This window comes from Palaemon carinicauda, chromosome 14, assembly GCF_036898095.1.
Source record: "Palaemon carinicauda isolate YSFRI2023 chromosome 14, ASM3689809v2, whole genome shotgun sequence".
Classification (NCBI taxonomy): Eukaryota; Metazoa; Arthropoda; class Malacostraca; order Decapoda; family Palaemonidae; genus Palaemon; species Palaemon carinicauda.
Genome location: NC_090738.1, coordinates 18,037,479 through 18,055,822, shown reverse-complemented (window position 1 = coordinate 18,055,822; position 18,344 = coordinate 18,037,479). Strand labels below are relative to the sequence as shown.

General features: G+C 44.2%; 1 protein-coding gene across 2 annotated transcripts in view; it reads right to left on the bottom strand.

Moving 5' to 3' along the window:
* Nucleotides 1-18,344, bottom strand: part of Prosbeta7 (proteasome subunit beta type-4) — a 66,461-nt gene that overhangs the window by 18,508 nt on the left and 29,609 nt on the right. For both annotated transcript variants that reach the window (XM_068386852.1, XM_068386853.1), the window contains exons 2-4: nucleotides 10,739-10,945; nucleotides 3,738-3,884; nucleotides 1,523-1,664 (exon numbers count right to left, since the gene is read on the bottom strand). In XM_068386852.1, coding sequence (XP_068242953.1) covers nucleotides 1,523-1,664; nucleotides 3,738-3,884; nucleotides 10,739-10,945 — 496 coding nt within the window. The remainder of the gene's footprint in view (nucleotides 1-1,522; nucleotides 1,665-3,737; nucleotides 3,885-10,738; nucleotides 10,946-18,344) is intronic.

The following is an 18,344-nucleotide window of genomic DNA, read 5'->3' as shown; positions in this document are numbered from 1 at the left end:
TTAGAAACTAGTCATTTCTTCCTCAGAGTTAGAAACTAGCCGTTTCTTCCTCATTAGAGTTAGAAACTATGAGGCGCAGGTCCCGAAGAGCTTAGCCTCATAAAGCTCTAAGATCTTTATTGTGCCCAAAGGCACGATGTGGATTTTACACCGAAGAGTTAAGGCCTATGAGACTCATCGATGAGGCAGCCGGGAGTCGTCACCATCTGCGGCTAAGATCACGAGAGGGAAAATGCAACGAGAATCATTTCGTACAATAAAGGTACAGCGGCAGTGAGTAGGAATTGTAAGCAATCACCAAACTCATTTGTCAACAACCTCCGAAGAGTAAGGACGGGAATGGACGAAGCCAAGTTCCGCCAGAGGAATCCACCAAAGGGGAAACCCCACAGATGAAGGAAGTCTGTCCCACGAATGGGAAAGGCGGGCAACCTCTGTTGCCGTTATCTGCAATTTTCCCTGCAAACAGTGGCTGGTGGAGGAAAATCTCCCTCGAAAGTGAAAGTTACTCAACACCTGGTGGAGGTTAACTTTCCCTTCTGAACACCTGGTGGAGGTTAACTCTTCCTCAGAAGAAAAAGTTGGTCAACACCTGGAGGTGAACCTCCAGGCAGTACTCTTTGCTTCCTGTCAACGAGCTAAGCTCAAGTTGAAGGTCGAGATCGAGTGTTGCCTGTGAAACGTAGCCGAAGCTCATTTCTGGGTTTACCCTGAAGAGTTACCCAAGAAGCCACTCAAAAGAGTTCTTGTCAGCCACTGCGCATGCCCGCTTGCCAAACCAGAGTGACATTGGGAGAGCAGCAGAGGTAGAGGCCAAAGGACTCCTGCTACCTTCCTGGCACAGGGAACCTATGTAAGGAAGGCAGCTCAAAGGAAGGGGACATTTTATTAAGCATTAGGCCATTACCTTTTAACCCTAACAGGTTAAAAAGGTTTGGCGGGATACAAAGACTATGTCTTTACTTTACCGAGCCAAAATAAAAAAAGTGACGGATAGTCGCTAGTGCTGGTATGAGAGGGAGGATTAACCTACCATGCTCCCCCCTACTGACTAGTGGTGGGTAGTTACACAATAACAAAAAATCTTATCAGCTGGTTTCACCATAGAAATAATACTCCACCGTGAAAAGTGGAAGGCTTGTATTTTGCACAACAGAAAATTATTTCATAGTATTACATACAGCACAAATGGATTAAGGAATTCAGTAGTGCCAAATTGTATACAGCACGAGGTATATTATTTTCATTTGAAAATAATCTCTGGTTGCCAGTGCAGTATCACAAATAAGACCACAACCTTTCACTTGTATCATGAAGAAAAAGTTACTACTGAATATATATGGTGATAGAGTATTAAATAATAAGTTGCTTAGATAACAAAGACAGAAGTGAAAGCTGAAACACATCATGTACCACTAAATAATTTCCATATTTTCGAGTTGCTAACCAGACAGACTGAAATGTAACCTAAGACTTTTAATATATTTATAATAATATACACTAAACTGAGCTAAGAGCATACTTTACGAGCATCCTCCTTAGTCATGTTGGGTTTCTTCTCACGAGCTTCTCTGATCATAGGAATAGCAAAATGAAGACCAAATCCAGTTGCTACTTCCTTAGCTTCAAATGCTGTTCCAATTTTGTCTACATAACCAAGGAATCTGGAAAGTAATTTAAGAGAAGTTAGTCACTTTAAACAACTAAAGGCAGTTACTGCAGGTTCTCTAAAGAGGTATGCTATTACAACTAGAGTCAGCCAAAAGGCAAGTTTTGCTTTAGTGTTGAAACTGCAAACAATCTAGCTTTTGTTTTCCACCACCACTAAATGTTTCTCCTTAAAGATTCAAATCAAACACAACAGCAAACCTTTACAAAGAATCTTAATCCTCTGGTGATCCTGACCAAGACAAAACTGCTGTCATGCTGATTTCCCATTGTAATTACCTCAGCCCATATGTGGGAGCAGTAATGTCTCAAGATATGAAATTAATTCTTTCTGATGCGGCTTTCGTTTCGTGAAAACTTTATATTGAGCGTAACATTTTACATGTAAATCGCCTAATTCGTTCAAAACCCTACAAAACACCACATTAAATTTTAGAATAAAGCTATAACCATAATGAAATACAGACAAATACATTTGAATCATTCAATATACCTAACCTAACTGTTAATACCTATAAATTAAGTAGTTATTAGAACATAATGCAATAATAAATGGAAAATAATACAAACCATACTATACAATAATATACATTAATGAAATATACCTTACCATATGTACTGTACTATTATTATAGTTACCCTTATTATAGAGAGGTACATTTTCTACGTATAAACAACCGGTTTTCTTCAACTGGCTCATATTTTCAACAGTACAACAATTTTATTCTTGTCCTGGCTAGCAAATCTCTATGCGAAAAAATCTTTGCATCATGAAAATTAGAAAACCAAAAGTCAGACAGAGCCAGGTCTTGATGAGAGGCTCCCCTTCAGACGACACCTACATCTATCCAAAATAGTCATGTCCAAGATGAAGACACGTCATGCCAGTAACCAAGAGAAGGCCTTCCTGCTTCTGGCAAGAGAGTCTACTTTCCTGCCGGTAAGGAGTAATCATCAGCTTTTCCTCCTCTCCCTTTTGCACAAGTTCCAATTTCTGGGAGAAAACATTTGTTGTCCGATCTTGAAGTCACCCATTCTGTGACTTCTTCGAGTCCACAATCATGGTGACAATTGCATCTATTCAAATGAACTTCAGCAACCCTTCTCAAGCTCTAAGTCACCATACCAGCAATATTTCAGCAGCTGAAAAGAACTTGCCAACTCTCAATTCAAAGTATTTACTGCTCTATTTTGCAGCCTGTACCTTCTACTGTACCAATATTTTTACTTCATTTGATTAGTCATTGAAAGAAGAATCATTTGATTTTCTTTGTAAGTTTGTGAATAATTTCCTTTAGTTTCTTTTTATATTCATTTCCCACATACTAATTGCAATGACTCTTTTTAAGTTTGTGAATAATTTTCTTTAGTTTCTTTTTATATTCATTTCCCACATACTAATTGCCAAGGACAATTTTAATTTGGGGTTAATTCAGACTCCAACAACTTGATTTATGCCAATTTTTTTTTTTCATCTAAAACCAATCAAAAGAGAATTTTACACTAAAAATTGTACATAGAAATTTTTTTACCATTTTTTATATGTATTATCCTATCAGTGTACAGATGTCACAGACTTTTACATGTTAGCTTTTTATTTGTTCTAAAGGTGAATGTAATGATTGTCTTCCATATCTTTTGATGTTTGAGTCACAAAACTAGGCTAATATGATCAATTTGGAAGCAATTTGTATTTTTCCTAACCATACAAACTTGCACCTCCGCTTACATACACACCTGTGTTCTATAGTCACTTTTACTTGGTCAGGACTTCCCGGGGGATGGGTGATGGCGGGCCAATATGTTTAAAAAGTATTTCAGAAAGATATGTCGTTTGCAAAGATACTAACTCATATATTGTTTATATCAACAAGTTTGATAACAAGCAATAAAGTGTGAATTCAACACTGCAGTATCAATTACTCCAATTACCAGTCACTTTAGAGATGTGACTACACTGCCTGTAACCAAGTGCTAAAAGCAATAGTGATGAGAATTTTATTGAAGTACTGTACAAACATAATTCACTTTATTTGTTAACTTATAAATAAAAAAGGCATTAGTCTTACGGTTGATCATCCTTGTATCCAGCAACGACACATTCCAACCAGAGGGGGTCAAATTTGCTTCGACGGTTGTAAAGTACTCTTGTTAACCAGCAGTGCAAAGCCCCAGCATTTAGTACCCGTGTATACCCACCACATTCATCATCACGTCTGAAGAAACAATAATAAACACAGTAAGACAATTAACTTTTCTAGCCTACAATCTCTACTAGACTTAATTTTATAAAAAAATATAATGTAGGTCATAGTAATTTTATTTCTATTTTCATAAATGCTATATAATGTTCAATGTATTACAAAATCTTTCCTTGAAAATCAATGATAAACTCCTAAAATGACAAATTCAGATATAATTTGTATTTTTCCTAACGATCCAAACTTTTAGCTACTAGGGGTTATTACTTTTAGCGAAGCTGAAAGGACGAGCCATTAAAATTTTAGCGAGGGTTAACTACTACCGCTCCCACCCTCACACCAGTGATTTAGTTCACTTTGCTTAGAGGTGGGACTTCAAGGGAGATAGGGCTGGCGGGTAAGTTTGTATAAATACCTAAAGGTTTGTATCGTTAGGAAAAGTACAAATTATCTCCGAATTTTTCATATGTTCCATAACTGGAATACAAACCTGTGTTATTTATTAGGGTTGACTCACCCATTAGGAGGGTGGACATCCCTGCCAAACTGGCTTTGGGCTTTACCCAGGGGCTCCTTATTTTGAACAGGTTTGTACCCAAAATAAGGAGTCTGCACCTCGCTAAACCTTGCTTCGCAAGGTCCGCGGCCAATGCAAACTGAGTGTTGGGATGTTTAGAAGTGTGACTGTAAAATTATAAGTTATTCCAAGTCTTTGTAGGAAATCTATTGTAACCAGGACTTTCCCAATAACACCTCGACAGGGTATGAGGATGCAACAGTATTACTAGGAACACAAGGGAGCATGGTTTACCTGCAGTGGTTTGAGGTCAACTTGTGCAGAGAACCCAGGATGCTGCTTTCCCCAAGAGAGGGGAGGATGAAGTAAAGAATAAGAACAAGTCAAACCTTCTCATTCATGCAGACTAAAACTGGGTAACAGTACCCTCAACCTTCTGCTACTTGTCCAATAAAGAGCTTGAGTATTATACTAGCTGTTGTGCAGCCACTACAGGGCCGATAGAGAACATATACGCGACTGATGTGGGCCAAGTCTTGCAGGTAGTGGGCTGTGAACGTATTTTGACGTTTCCACACCCCAGCCTGTAGAAGCTGCGTCAGAGAAGTTTCTTTTAAAACCCAGACGCGTAGCTATGCCCGACATCGTAGGCTCTAGGGTGACGTGAAGGAGGAGGGTCTGGATTCAGGGCATGGTCTATGACCTTGCGAATCCAGGCAGAGATGCTATTCTTAGTGTTCCTCCTCTTGTTCCTCCCGATGCTAACAAAATGTGCAGGTACACAAGAACGGGCTGTGGCTGTTCTCTTGAGGTACAGCTTCAAACTCCTCACTGGACAGAGTAAGAGATGATCAGGGTCATTAGTTACGGAGCGGAAACTCAAAATCCAGACGGAGTCGAATCGGGGATCCGCTACTCCCGGATTCTGAATCTTGGCTACAAACTCAGGGATGAAGCTAAATGTTACCTCTCCCCATCCCCTTGAAGGGGCGATGTTGTATGAGAGACCATGCAGTTCACCGACTTCCTTGGCTGAAGCCAAAGCTAGTAGGAACACCGTCTTCCAAGTGAGGTGGCGATCTGTTGCCTGGCGTAATGGTTCATAGGGAGGTCTCTTTAGACCCGAGAACTCAAACCACATTCCATGGAGGAGATCTCACTTCAGACTGATGACAGGTAAGTTCGCGTATGAGTAAGGAAAGTTCAAGCGATGAGGAAATACCCATTCCGCTGAGTCTATGGGCTAGGCTTTAGTTTGAGCGATAACCTTTAGGCTAACTGCCGAGACTGAAAAGCGTATTTCATAACGCAAATAAACAAGAAACTCCGCTATTACTAGAATAGTGGCATCGAGATGAGAGATACCGCTTCCACGACATCAACCACAGAAGACCTTCCACTTTACCTGGTAGACTGCTGCTGATGATTTAGGCAGCTGCTGATGATTTAGGCAGGTATCCAGACATCCTGTTCGCAACTTGTTGCAAAAATCCTCTCTGAGTGGAGATGCTACATAGTCTTCCAGGCGTGAAGTTGTAGCAAAGCTATGGCTTTGTGAAAGATGTTGGCATGTGGTTGTTTGAGTAGATCATGTCATGGAGGGAGTTCTTTTGGAGACTCCGTCAGGAGGTGCAGAAACCATTCCGAATGATGCCATAGCAGAGCTATAAGTCATTGAGAGATTGACCAATTTTCTGGCCTTGTTGAGTACCCTCCTCATCAGACAAAACAGAGGAAAGGCGTAATCGTCGATGTTGTCCCACCATTGTTGGAATGCATCTTGCCAGAGAGCCTTGGGGTCTGGGACTGGGGAGCAGTACAACGGGAGCCTGAAGTTCAGGACCGTTGCGAACAGATCCACAGTCGGAGAACCCCAGAAAATCAGGACTTTGTTGGCTACTAGATAATCCAAAGACCAATCGGTGCTCACTATCTGAGATACTTTGCTCAGATTGTCGGCGAGCACACTTCTCTTGCCCAAAATGAAGCACGCCTATAGTGGCATCGAGTAAATCTCGGCCCATTTCAGTATCTCTACTGGTAGATGGGATAGGGGCTGCGAAAAGGTACCTCCTTGTTTGTCGATATAAGTCACTACTGTGGTGTTGTCGCTCATCACCACCACTGAGTGGAACTGTTGAGGGGCCAGAAAGATGGCCTTTATCTCTAGATTTATGTGGAGGTACTCTTCTGACTCTAACCAGAGGCCTGAGGTCATGTGGTGCAGCACATGCCCACCCCCATCCCCTTTTATTTGAAGCGTCTGAGAACAGCATCAAATCTGAGAGGAAGACGAGAAGATTTACTCCCTTTTGTAGGTTCTCATCTTACACACCATTCGAGGTTCGTCTGTTCCGCGGATCCTCAAGATGTCCGGGGAGTTGAAGGCCTGATACCACCGGGACTTGAGTCGCCACTGTAGAGATCGATTCCTGAGGCGACCGTTGGGAACTAGACGGGCCAGAGATGAAAGGTGTCCAAGAGGATGTAAGCATGTCTTTGCTGGAAGTTTTTCCCATCTGTGAAAGGGTCTTATGACCTTTCTCAGCCATTATCCTGTTGTCTGATGGGAAGGCTTTGTGGGGATTGATGTGTGATATCATGCCTAGGTATACCAGTCTCTGTGTAGGAAGCAGGGCGGACTTCTCGAGGTTTACTGTGATCCCCCAGATCTTGTCTCGGTGTTGAAGAAGGGTTGACAATGAGTCCACTAGGATTAGCCAGTTGTCCAGATAATGGTGGAGACGGATGCCAATCCTGTGAGCCCAAGATGATACCAAGGTGAACAAACTGGTGAAGACTTGAGGTGCTGTGGAAATACCAAAGCACACCACCTTGAACTAGTATTTCCTGTTGTCTAAGTTGAATTTTAAGTACTTGCTTGAAGACAGATGGATTGGAATCTGGAAGTACGTGTCCGTTAGTTCCAGTGTGCATATGAAGTTCCATGTTCTTACCGCTTGTCTGACTAAGTCCGCTGTCTCCGTGCTTAACGGAATTTGCTTGACAAACGTGTTCAGTGCTGAGAGGTCGATGATGGGTTTCCAGCCTCCAGACGCCTTATTCACAAGAAAGAGTTGACTGAAGAAGCCTGGAGACTCGTCGAGGAACTCTTGGAGACCGCCCTTCTTCAACAAGGTCTGCACTCCTGCCCAGAGGGCTAGCCCCTTTGTTGATCCCATCGCAAAGGAGTCTATTGACACTGGATTCCTGATCAGAGGACGGAGAGATGTTGTGAACAGGACGCGATACCCTGAATGAATCCCGGAGATTGTCCAAGGCTCGGCACCCAGTTGCTTCCACCTGTCACAGCAACTATGTAGGCATTCCCCCACTGATGGATAAGCGGGGTGAGTGCCTTCCCTAGTGTTTGCGGCCTTGGCCGCTCCCTCTACAAAATTTACTCCCATGGAGAACTTAGTACCTTTCCTGTCTATGGTCGGAAAGGGCTTTTTAGACACCGTTGCTTCCCTGCTGCCTTGTCCGTCATGATCTTCATTGGACGGGACTGCTGAGGAGCTGGTGGTTTATATGGCTTGGATATCAAAGCCCTATAGAGGAGGGAGTCCTGGTGGGACTTCCCCTGTCTCTCAGCAGCATGTTCCATGTCCTCTTGCTCAAACAGTGAGGTCCCCTCTAAAGAGGAGTTCTTGAGCCTAGCGATCTTGGCATTTGGGATCTGCTGCTGGATCTCTCAGACACCACATCTCGACGTTTCAGAATGGTGTTTGCCCATAAGTTCGAGACTTAATGTGCAAGAAACTCGATGGTGCGTGTGCCTGAGAGAAGGAAAATTTTCATAGCTTTCCTAGTGCGTTCCTTGGAGAAATCCTCGGTTCGCACCAGGATTCCCAACCAAAGATCAAGCCATGAAGTAGCCTGCAGGGCATAAGTCGTGAACTTCTCCCGGTTGAGGATCTCTGATGCCTAGAACGAGACCTGACGGCTGGAGAGCCTCTCTAGGGAGACACTCTTGGTAAGCTCTTCCAGAGAGTGATGGAGAGGGAGAGTTAGACGTGGCTCGTCCAAGATCTCAAAATACCTCCTCTGCTGGACACGAGGAAGTAGGAGGGGCTTGGCGGTAGAGCCGGAACGTTGGGAGGAGAAGAGCTCAGAGAACTGTTGGGCAATCATAGCCGGGGCACCCTTTAGCCCTTGAGACCAGGGCAAGGCTGCACTGGTCTCAGGGTGCTTTGAGTGTCTTTGCCCTCTCATGGGGATATCTCAGGGTCAGTAAACACGTTGAGTACCCTATAAGACTCAGAACTAGCCAGAATGCATGTTCTGACTTTCTGCTCCCCCTCTTAAGTGGGACCAGCAGCAAAGTCTCCTTCCACCCCAGAGAGCTCCTCTCGGGGTGGGTCGTGGGCATCCTTAATGACTAGTGGTTCCCGTAGGCTGGCGAGCGTTTGTGCGCAGGAGAGTAATGGCACGCAGTACAGCACTGTGCAAGAGAGCGCTGGTGCACAGGTGAGCACTAGTGAGCCGGAGAGTGCTGGCACGCAGGAGATCACTGGTGCGCAGGAGATCACTGACGCACAGGAGAGCGCTGGTGCACAAGAGAGTGCTTGCGAGTTGGAGAGTGCGGGTGTGCAGGAGAACGGCGCTGCGCACGAGAGCACTGACGAGTTGGAGAGTGCTGTTGCACTAGCGAGCGAAAGTGCGGCAGCAAACTGGAAAATGTTGGTCCTTAGACCGGCGAGAATGCGCTGGAGAGCACCGGCGATCAGGAGATCGCTGGGGCATTGGAAGGTGCTCATGAGCAGGCAAGTGCTGAGGCACCGAAGGGCGCTGAAACGCTGGCGAACGATGATGCTAAGTGCTGGAGGGCGCTGACATGAAGCTGGTGAGTGCTGGTGCACTGAAGGGAGCTGGCATGCTGGAGAGTGTTGGCGCGCATCTAAACGCTCAGGAGGTGCAGCATGAGCAGGCACATGGTGAACAGGAGACAGGAACGGTGAAGGGACGTCAGTAGGTCGGCGTGAAGGTTGAACTGGAACAGGGATGTGCCCTTTGAAAGGGCGAACATCCACCGACGGGGATCGCGAACGATCCAAAAAGAGTCCAGGACCAAAGTCTGAAGACTAGCTGCAGCGTCATTAGGAGAAGGTCGAGGGCCGGAAAACAACTGAAGTGGAGGCTCCTCTGCGGGAGACGGCTACAAGGATGAGGCTGAAGACCCAAAGAGGCGCCTTTTCACCGATGGTGAAGGGCCACCTTTAAAGCGAAGCGGAGGGCGAACTCTAAGTCGAAGACGCCCTCTAGGAGCCAGGGGGATCAGCAAGCTGACCTTTAGAAACAGAAGTCCTTTGCTGAGGAGTCTCTATGAGTGAACTCCCCCGAGGAGGAGAAACAGAGGATCTAACTATCTAACTTCGAAGTTCACGACAGCTGCGCACTAGCACCACGGATGATGAAGCGCAGCAAGGAGTCCTTGGAGGGAAGACCCAGAAGCCCCAAGGACGACCACACCAGTACAATAGGAGACAGAGACAAGGCCTCACCCGGGGGAGAGGTGGGCCGCTTCGCTAGAGGGAATCAACACCATCTCTCAAGGACCGGGGTTGGCCATACATTAAAGGGTCTACGCTACTAAACGGTCTCCCAGAAGAGACCAAACGAGCAAGAGCTTCGGAGGAAAGTCTGGTGGTGGAAGAAGAGGTCTTGGGTTTTTCCCCCTTCAAAGAAACCTTCGAAGGATAAATACAGTATCCTGCTTTGACTTCTTCAGCCATCGCCCAAAATTTTTCCATTGGGAGGCAGACCACTCCCGACACTCACTACACCTGTTACCACTATCACGCTGTTGACCTCTGCATGTGGGACAAATGGTGTGGCGATTTGTGTCTACGGCCGACATGAAGGTTCCGCAGGGCCGACCTTCGAGTCAAGGGCAAATACGCATGGTCGCAGATGTCAACAAACACACACACTGATAAAAGAAAAAGCACAAACTAAAACATTAATGGCAGTCTAAAGATAGACGAAGGATGAAGAACGGCAACGACCGTACACCATCCGAGCCAAAAGCAAATTGAGCTAACTTAGCGTAATGGGTACCTAACCCTCGGTAAAATTTTAATGGCTCGTCCTTTGAGCTTCGCTAAAAGTAATGACCCCGTATAAATAGCGTAGGTTTGTATTCCAGTTACGGAACAAACTTATAAAAAAAATCAATATTTTTATTTATCTAAAGAAGTTTACAAAATAAACCTAACCCTACACAGCATCAATTACAGAACAGCAGCTCATTATGTACTGTATACTAATCAAGTATAGGATCTGAAAGCAAAAGGCACTAGGAAAAATTTACATTTAAAGGTAAACTACTGTATCATGTATTATTACTCACACTTTCTGTTCAATAACTTCCTTGATAAACTGGTAATCGGCAATATCCCCCGAGCACGCCAGTACTGCCTTGTCGGTGACCTTGAAGAGCCTCTTAATGTTACGGAATCTGGCAAGGGAGCCATATGACCCAAGTGAATCAGCAGCAATCATTACTCCCCCATCATATTGTAATCCTAGGACTGATGTTCCAGAAGTTGATGGATATCTGAAATTTAAGTTAAAAAAAACTAACTTCAACAATGGCCAAACTACCAGTACTGTACCTCAAAAAAATTCCAGAAAAAATAAAAAGTATTTTAATTAATTTTTATTGTACCTAATCATACACACCCAAGAATTTCAACAGGAGTAAGATTTCAGCAAAGCTGGAATGGCCGTTAAACTGGAAGCGTGCAAAACCGCTGGCAGCGAAGGTGCTACGATCTTTCACCTTTGAACTAAGAAATGAGGGGGGGTGGAGGTGAACAGAGTATATTAAAGGTCTCAGGTTTGTATGCTTAGGAAAAATACAAAATGATTAAAAAAATTATATTTTCATTAATAAAATAAATTTTTGAACATACTTACCCGGTAGTTATATATATAGCTATTTATATATATATATATATATATAGCTCACGTACGTCCCCGACGTCAACGGCAGAAAATTCGAAACTCGTGCCAACCGCAAGTTGGATAGCCAGGTGTACCACCCCTGCACCCTAGCGAGGTACCTGGGAACCATTCCAGTGACCCTCATATATTCCATGCCTCTAGTCTCTTAGAGGGGAGGAGGGTGGGACTAAAATTATATATAACTACTGTACTGGGTAAGTATGTTAAAAAAATTTATTCTATTAATGAAAATATAATTTTTAAACACAAGACTTACCCGGTAGTTATATATATAGCTAATTAACACCTTTGGTGGAGGGTTAGAGACAGCTAGCATATCTGGAATTCTACTTAGGAGTTACTGTAATTAAAACAAACTTAAGGGTTTGTACCTGATAAGGAAGCTGACTTCAATGATACTCTGCCTCATTATGTCTGCTAGCCTTATGAGATCCAGCGATAATCCCAGGGGGCTGAAGATCCCGAAGGGATTGTCAAACCGGTGTCAAAACCTCATTATGACAGAACCTCCTCCAATAACCAGTTCCGGGTGCTCTCAAGGAACAAATTTGACTACCTGACAAAATCAATGATTGTGGAAGACTGACACAATCTCCACAAACAACCATAAAAAACAATTAAAAGAACCAAGAGAAGAAAAGGTTATTGGGATTATGGGAACATAGTGGTGGATCCTTCACTCACTATTGCACTCGCTGCTACGAATGGACCCAGAGTGTAACAGTCCTCCTAACAAGTCTGAACACCTTTCAAATAATATGATGCGAACACAGATTTGCTCTTCCAGAAGGTTGTGTCCATTATGCTTTGTAGTGATCTGTTCTGCCTGAATGCTGCCGACGTTGCCACCGCTCTTGACCTTTAAAAGTCCAAGGTCTGATTCATTACAATGAATATGTGCTTCCTTATTCAAAAGCCTGACAAAATATGACAAGGCATTTTTAGACATCTGTAAAGAGGGCTTTTTGACTGAACACCATAAAGATTCAGACTTGCCTCGTAAATCTTTTGTTCTATCCAAGTAGCATCTCAGAGCTCTTACTGGGCATAAGACACTTTCTACCTCTTTTCCAACCAGATCCGTAAGATTTGGAATCTCGAATGCTTTGGGCCAAGGCTGAGAAGGGCGTTCATTTTTAGCAAGAAAGCCTAATTGTAAGGAACAGACAGCTTTACCATTATGAAATCCAGCGTTTTTGCTAAACGCATGAATTTCCCTCACTCTTTTAGCTGTTGCAAGACTGACCAAAACTAAAGTCTTTATAGTAAGGTCTTTCATAGAAGTTGAACCCAGTGGCTCAAACCTGTCGCTCATAAGATACTTCAAAACAATATCCAAATTCCAGGCTGGAGAATCTTGGTTTCGTTGTTTTGTAGATCCTTATTGTTAGAAAGGTCAAGGTTCCTATGCCTAAAAACAGTAGCTAACATACTCCTATAGCCTTTAATAGTAGAGGAGGAGAAATTGCACTTCCTTCGAAGATACTATAGCAGGAAATCCACAATTTGAGCTACAGCGGTACTGGATGAGGAAAGAGAGTTGATTCTACACCACTCTCTAAAAACCTGCCACTTAGATTGATAAACTTTGATAGTCGAAGTCCTTCTTGCTCTTGCAATAGCTTGAGCTGCCTCCTTCGAAAAGCCTCTAGATCTAGTGAGTCTTTCGATAGTCTGAAGGCAGTCAGCTGAAGAGCGTAAAGATTTTGATGGAATCTTTCCAAGTGGGGTTGTCTGAGTAGATCTACTCTTAATGGAAGAATTATTGGAGTGTCTATCACCCATTCCAGTACCTCTGTGAACCATTCTCTTGACGGCCAATAGGGAGCCACTAGGGTCATCCTGGTTCCTTCGGATGTTACAAATTTCTGTACTACTTTGTACAGGATCATGTATGGTGGGAAGGCGTACAGATCTAGATTGGACCAGTCCAAAAGAAACGCGTCTATGTGGACTGCTTCTGGATCTGGAAAAGGGGAGCAATACGCCTCTAACCTCTTTGTCTTCGCGGTTGCAAAGAGATCTATGCATGGGCGACCCCAAAGATGCCACAGGCTCTTGCACACATGAAGGTTGGGAGTCCACTTTGTTGGAAGGATCTGACCTCATCTGCTGAGGCTGTCTGCCATTACGTCTTTCTCCCCTTGAATGAATCTTGTCAGAAGTATAACTTTCCTCTCTCTTGCCCACACAAGGAGATTCTTTGACGTCTCGTACAGAGATATCGAGTGTGTTCCTCCTTGCTTTGAGATGTACGCCAATGCTGTCGTGTTGTCCGCATTGACCTGAACCACTTTGTTGGTGACTAATTCCTCGAAACTTTTGAGAGCTAATAGAACTGCCAACAACTCCTTGTGGTTTATATGCAAGGATATTTGGATCTCTGACCACAGTCCCGTGACTTCTAACTTGTTTAGGGTTGCTCTCCATCCTGTGTCCAAGGCGTCGGAGCATAACACAAGGTCTGGGCTCTTTACTGATAAGTCGAGACCTTCCTGGAACTTGTTTGGTTCTTCCCACCACCGAAGGCAGTCCTTGATGGGGTTCGTGATAGGAATGGAGATCGTTTCTAAGTCCCTCTCCTTGTCCCAATGGTTGTTGAGATGGAACTGGAGAGGACGAAGATTCAGTCTTCCTAGTGGAACAAATTGTTCCAAGGAGGAGAGGGTTCCTACAAGACTCATCCACTTCCTTGCTGAACATACTTTCTTGCTTTGAAACGATCTTAGTTTCAACTTGGCTTGCTCTATCCTTAAGGGAGACGGAAAAGCCCGAAAAATCTGACTCCGTATCGTCATCCCCAAATATAAAATCTCTTGAGATGGAACCAAGAGAGACTTTTCCTTGTTTACAAGGAGACCCAGTTTTTTCGCAAGGTCCAAGGTTGTCTGAAGATCCTTCAGGCAGTGATCATAAGACTGCGCTCTGAGAAGCCAGTCGTTGAGATATAGGGAGGCTCTTATGCCCCTTGAATGGAGGGTCTGCCACATTCAGCACGAGCTTCGTAAAGATCTGAGGTGCTGTGCGAAGGCCGAAGCATAGGGCTCTGAATTGGAAGACATCTCCCATGAAGACGAACCTTAGGTAGGGTCTGAAGCTCGGATGGATAGGAATGTGGAAGTAGACGTCCTGAAGGTCTAATGAGACCATCCAGTCGCCCCTCCCTACTGCTGCTAGCACTGACTTCGAAGTCTCCATAGAGAACTTCGTTTTCATGATGAATTTGTTCAGCGCACTCACGTACAGAACTGGACGCCATCCCCCCAAGTTCTTGGGTACCAGGAATAGACGGTTGTAGAAACCCAGTGAACAAATATCCTGTACCTTCTCTGTGGCCCCCTTTTCTAGCATAAGAGATAATTGCTTTGATAGAGCTTGTCTCTTTGCCTCCTCTCTGTATCTGGGAGAGAGATCCACAGGAACTAAGACCAAAGGAGGGCTCCCTTGAAAGGGGATCTTGTAACCCTCCTTCAAGATCTGGATAGACCACTGATCTGCTCCTCTCTTCTCCCACTCTTGCCAGAATTTGAGTAGTCTGGTACCTATTGCCTGAAGGCGAAAGCAGTCAGACTCTGCTTCGCCCTGCTCTGAAGCCTCTTCTCTTACTCCTTCTAGCATCAGGTCTGGAAATACCCCTATTGGAAGATCTCCCTCGAATGGGCTGGGAAAACTTGGGAAAAGTTTCTTCCTTAGGCTTGCGACTGGTAAATGAGGGAGGAAGAGCCTTTCTAGCTGTCTTGGAGACAAGATCCTGAGTAGCCTTTTGAGCTAAGGCTGCAGAAATCTCCCTGATAATTTCTTGTGGGAACAGCAATAGAGAAAGAGGCGCATACAAAAGCTCGGACTTCTGGGAGGGAGTAACCCCCGGCGAAAGAAAAGAGCAAAGTTGATCTCTTTTCTTAAGAATGCCTGCCGAAAATAGAGCTGCAAGTTCGTTAGAACCATCCCTCAAAGCTTTGTCCATGCACGATATCAAATGAACCAGGGCAGAGGTATCCCCCTCTTTAAAAGTCTCAACTTTTTTACCCAAAGCCCCAAGTGTCCAGTCTAAAAAGTTAAAAACTTCAAATGCTCGAAAAATTCCCTTGAGAAGGTGGTCCATCTCTGAAGTAGACCAAGAAATCTTGGTCTTTCTCATGGCCGACCAACGAGGAGCGTCTACGAGGCTTGAGAAATTTCCCTGGGCAGAGGCAGGAATCCCCAAACCGAGAACTTCTCCTGTCTCGTACCAGATACCCGACCTCGAAGCCAGTCTAGCCGGAGGAAAGGAAAAAGCCGTCTTTCCTAAGGCTTTCTTAGACTGTAACCAGTCACCCATCAATTTAAGAGCTCTCTTAGACGAGCGTGATAATACCATCTTAGTAAAGCGGGCTTTCTGAGAGGCTTCCCCAAGAGTAAACTCAGACGGAGGTGAACGTGGAGCCACAAGCACAAAAAAAGTCTGAAAACTCTTCCGTAAAAACTTTCATTAGTTTTTTCAGATCAGCAGAATGACGGAAAGAAACTGAGTCCTCGTCTTCTGAAACATCATCGAACTCCATAGGAGAAAGCTGGCCTTCTACTTCCTTCTCTTGCAACGTTCCTTCGGGAGCAGTAGGGTTAAGAGCAGTTTCTCCTTCAAAAATATCCTGAGTGCCAACAGCAATAGAAATAGGCTCATTGCAGATAGAATCAGGCGGCAGAGTCGTTTGCGGCTCATCCGAACGCTGACGATCAGCTCGATTGGAGACAAGAAGTTCCTGTACTTGAACTGTATCGATGTCTTGAAAAGAATGAGCCTCATTATCGTAATCCAAACTAACATCCGAAATATGATAAAGGATAGGACGTTCAGGATTATATTCTGAAAAACGCTTGCCGTCAACTCCTGACAAGCGTTCGGTACTACGAAACGCTTGTTGTTCAGCGACTCGTTCAACTGTTATCCTTTCGGAAACACGACCTGAAGGACATTCACTAAAATAATTAGCGGAGAGAGAAACTTCCTGAATTATAGGATGTTTGGCAGCCTGTTTGTAAGGATGTTCGGCAGCTTGTTCCGAACGAGGATCGGCAGCCTGTATCGTAGGAAGTCCAGGATCCTGTATCGAAGGACGTTCGAAAGACTTTTCCAAAGAACGAACATTAGCCTGTTTAACAGGAAGTTCGGTAACACGTTTGCAAGGACGTTCAATAACCTGTTTAACAGGACGTCCGACGTCTTTCTTTGAAGAACGTTCGAGCACACTGTCTGAAGGAAAGAACTCCTTGCTCTTGAAAGAACGTTCACGTTCAATAAAAGAACTGTTGACTGCGGACTTAAAAGAACGATCACGATCACTTCCTAAAAGAACGTTCATAGCGGCTAGCAGGAAGCTTAGATCCTCGATTACGAGGGCGTTCGAGAACACGTCCTAGTTCGCTGTTTCGATCACGACCAAAACTGTCACGTGTGCTGATAAGAGATTTTTCGTTATGCTGGTATGTTTGCATAAAGGACGAGAGCCTGCTTTGCATGTCTTGAAGCATGACAAAGTTAGGATCCGAACGTTGTGAAATCGGTGATGAAATCACAACATTCTCCTTATCGCTAAACGGATCAGAGCGCCTAGAAGGCGAAAACCAGTCTGAAGGCTGCTTGGAAGCTTGGAATGAGGTTAATCCTGGTCCTGACTGCATAGAAGGATCCTTGGAAACGTCCAGCGTTCTATAAGGACGTCTTATCGGAGGACTCTCAAATGGCTCTGGAGTATCCCAGTGACTACATCCAGGTTTTGAACTAGCAGGACGTTGATAGGCCTTATCATAAGACCTCCTTAGAGGTCTAGAAGCATGCTTCCAGCCTCTTTTTGGCAAGGAGTTATCCGAAGACAACGAAAAACATTTAACCTCACCTTACCAATGGTGAGGGCAAACGTCCTGGGAGGCGCCCACAGGTACTTTCGTGGGGACGTCTGCTTGTCTGTTAAAGCCTCTCGTCTCCTTTTGCCTTTCGACATTCCTTCTCCCAGGGGTTGGGGAGCTTGAAAGAGGTCTAGGACTAGGAGGACTACAGACACGAGCAGGAACACCCTCCACTGTACTTGCACTTTCACCTTTTAATTGCTGCACATAAGACATCAACTGTGTCCTGTCCGCAGCCAAAGATTCAACTTTAGCGCCAAGAGCTTGAATCGCCACTAACATATCTTTTAGTGATGGTTCATTAGCAATTGCAATAGTGGGATCGGGATCTACAGTACCACTAAAGGTGAAGGAATAGGATTAATGACATGGGAAGAGGAAATATCTCTAGATGAGCGAGAAGAACTACGCCTCAATCTATCCCTCTTGAGTTTACGTCTGTCTCTATCAAACTCAACCCATTCATGCTCTGACAGTAAAACACATTCATCACAGCGATCACCTAAATCACACTCTTTACCTCTACATGCAACACAAAGAGAATGGGGGTCAAGAGAGGCTTTAGCCATTCGGGTCTTACACCCACTAGTCACACATAACCTAAAAGTTATAGGGGGGGTGGTAATTTTGAAATTTTAAAGAGAATTCAGACAAGCAAAGGTCAAAAATCTTCTAATCCAAACAAAATCAAGAAATACCCAAAGCGAGATCAATAACAGGCTTGAGTCAATAACCAAAGATTTGTACTTCACCAAAAAAAAAAAAAAACTAATCAGTAATGACGGAGTAGAATTCACATCGGCAGGGAATATATGTAGGTCACTGGAATGGTTCCCAGATACCTCGCTAGGGTGCAGAGGTGGTACACTTGGCTATCTAACTGGCGGTTAGCGCGAGTTTCAAATTTTCTGCGTTTACGTCGGGACGTACGTAAGCTATATATATAACTACCGGGTAAGTCTTGTGTTTAAAATATGTGATTTGTTCCTTGTGTAATACATACCTTCGACATTTAGTAGGAAAGCACAAGTCCCTATAACTCAACTGGCTGTTAACTGACCCGAGAAATGACAATTCGTAAATGATTTATATTTTCCTAACGATAC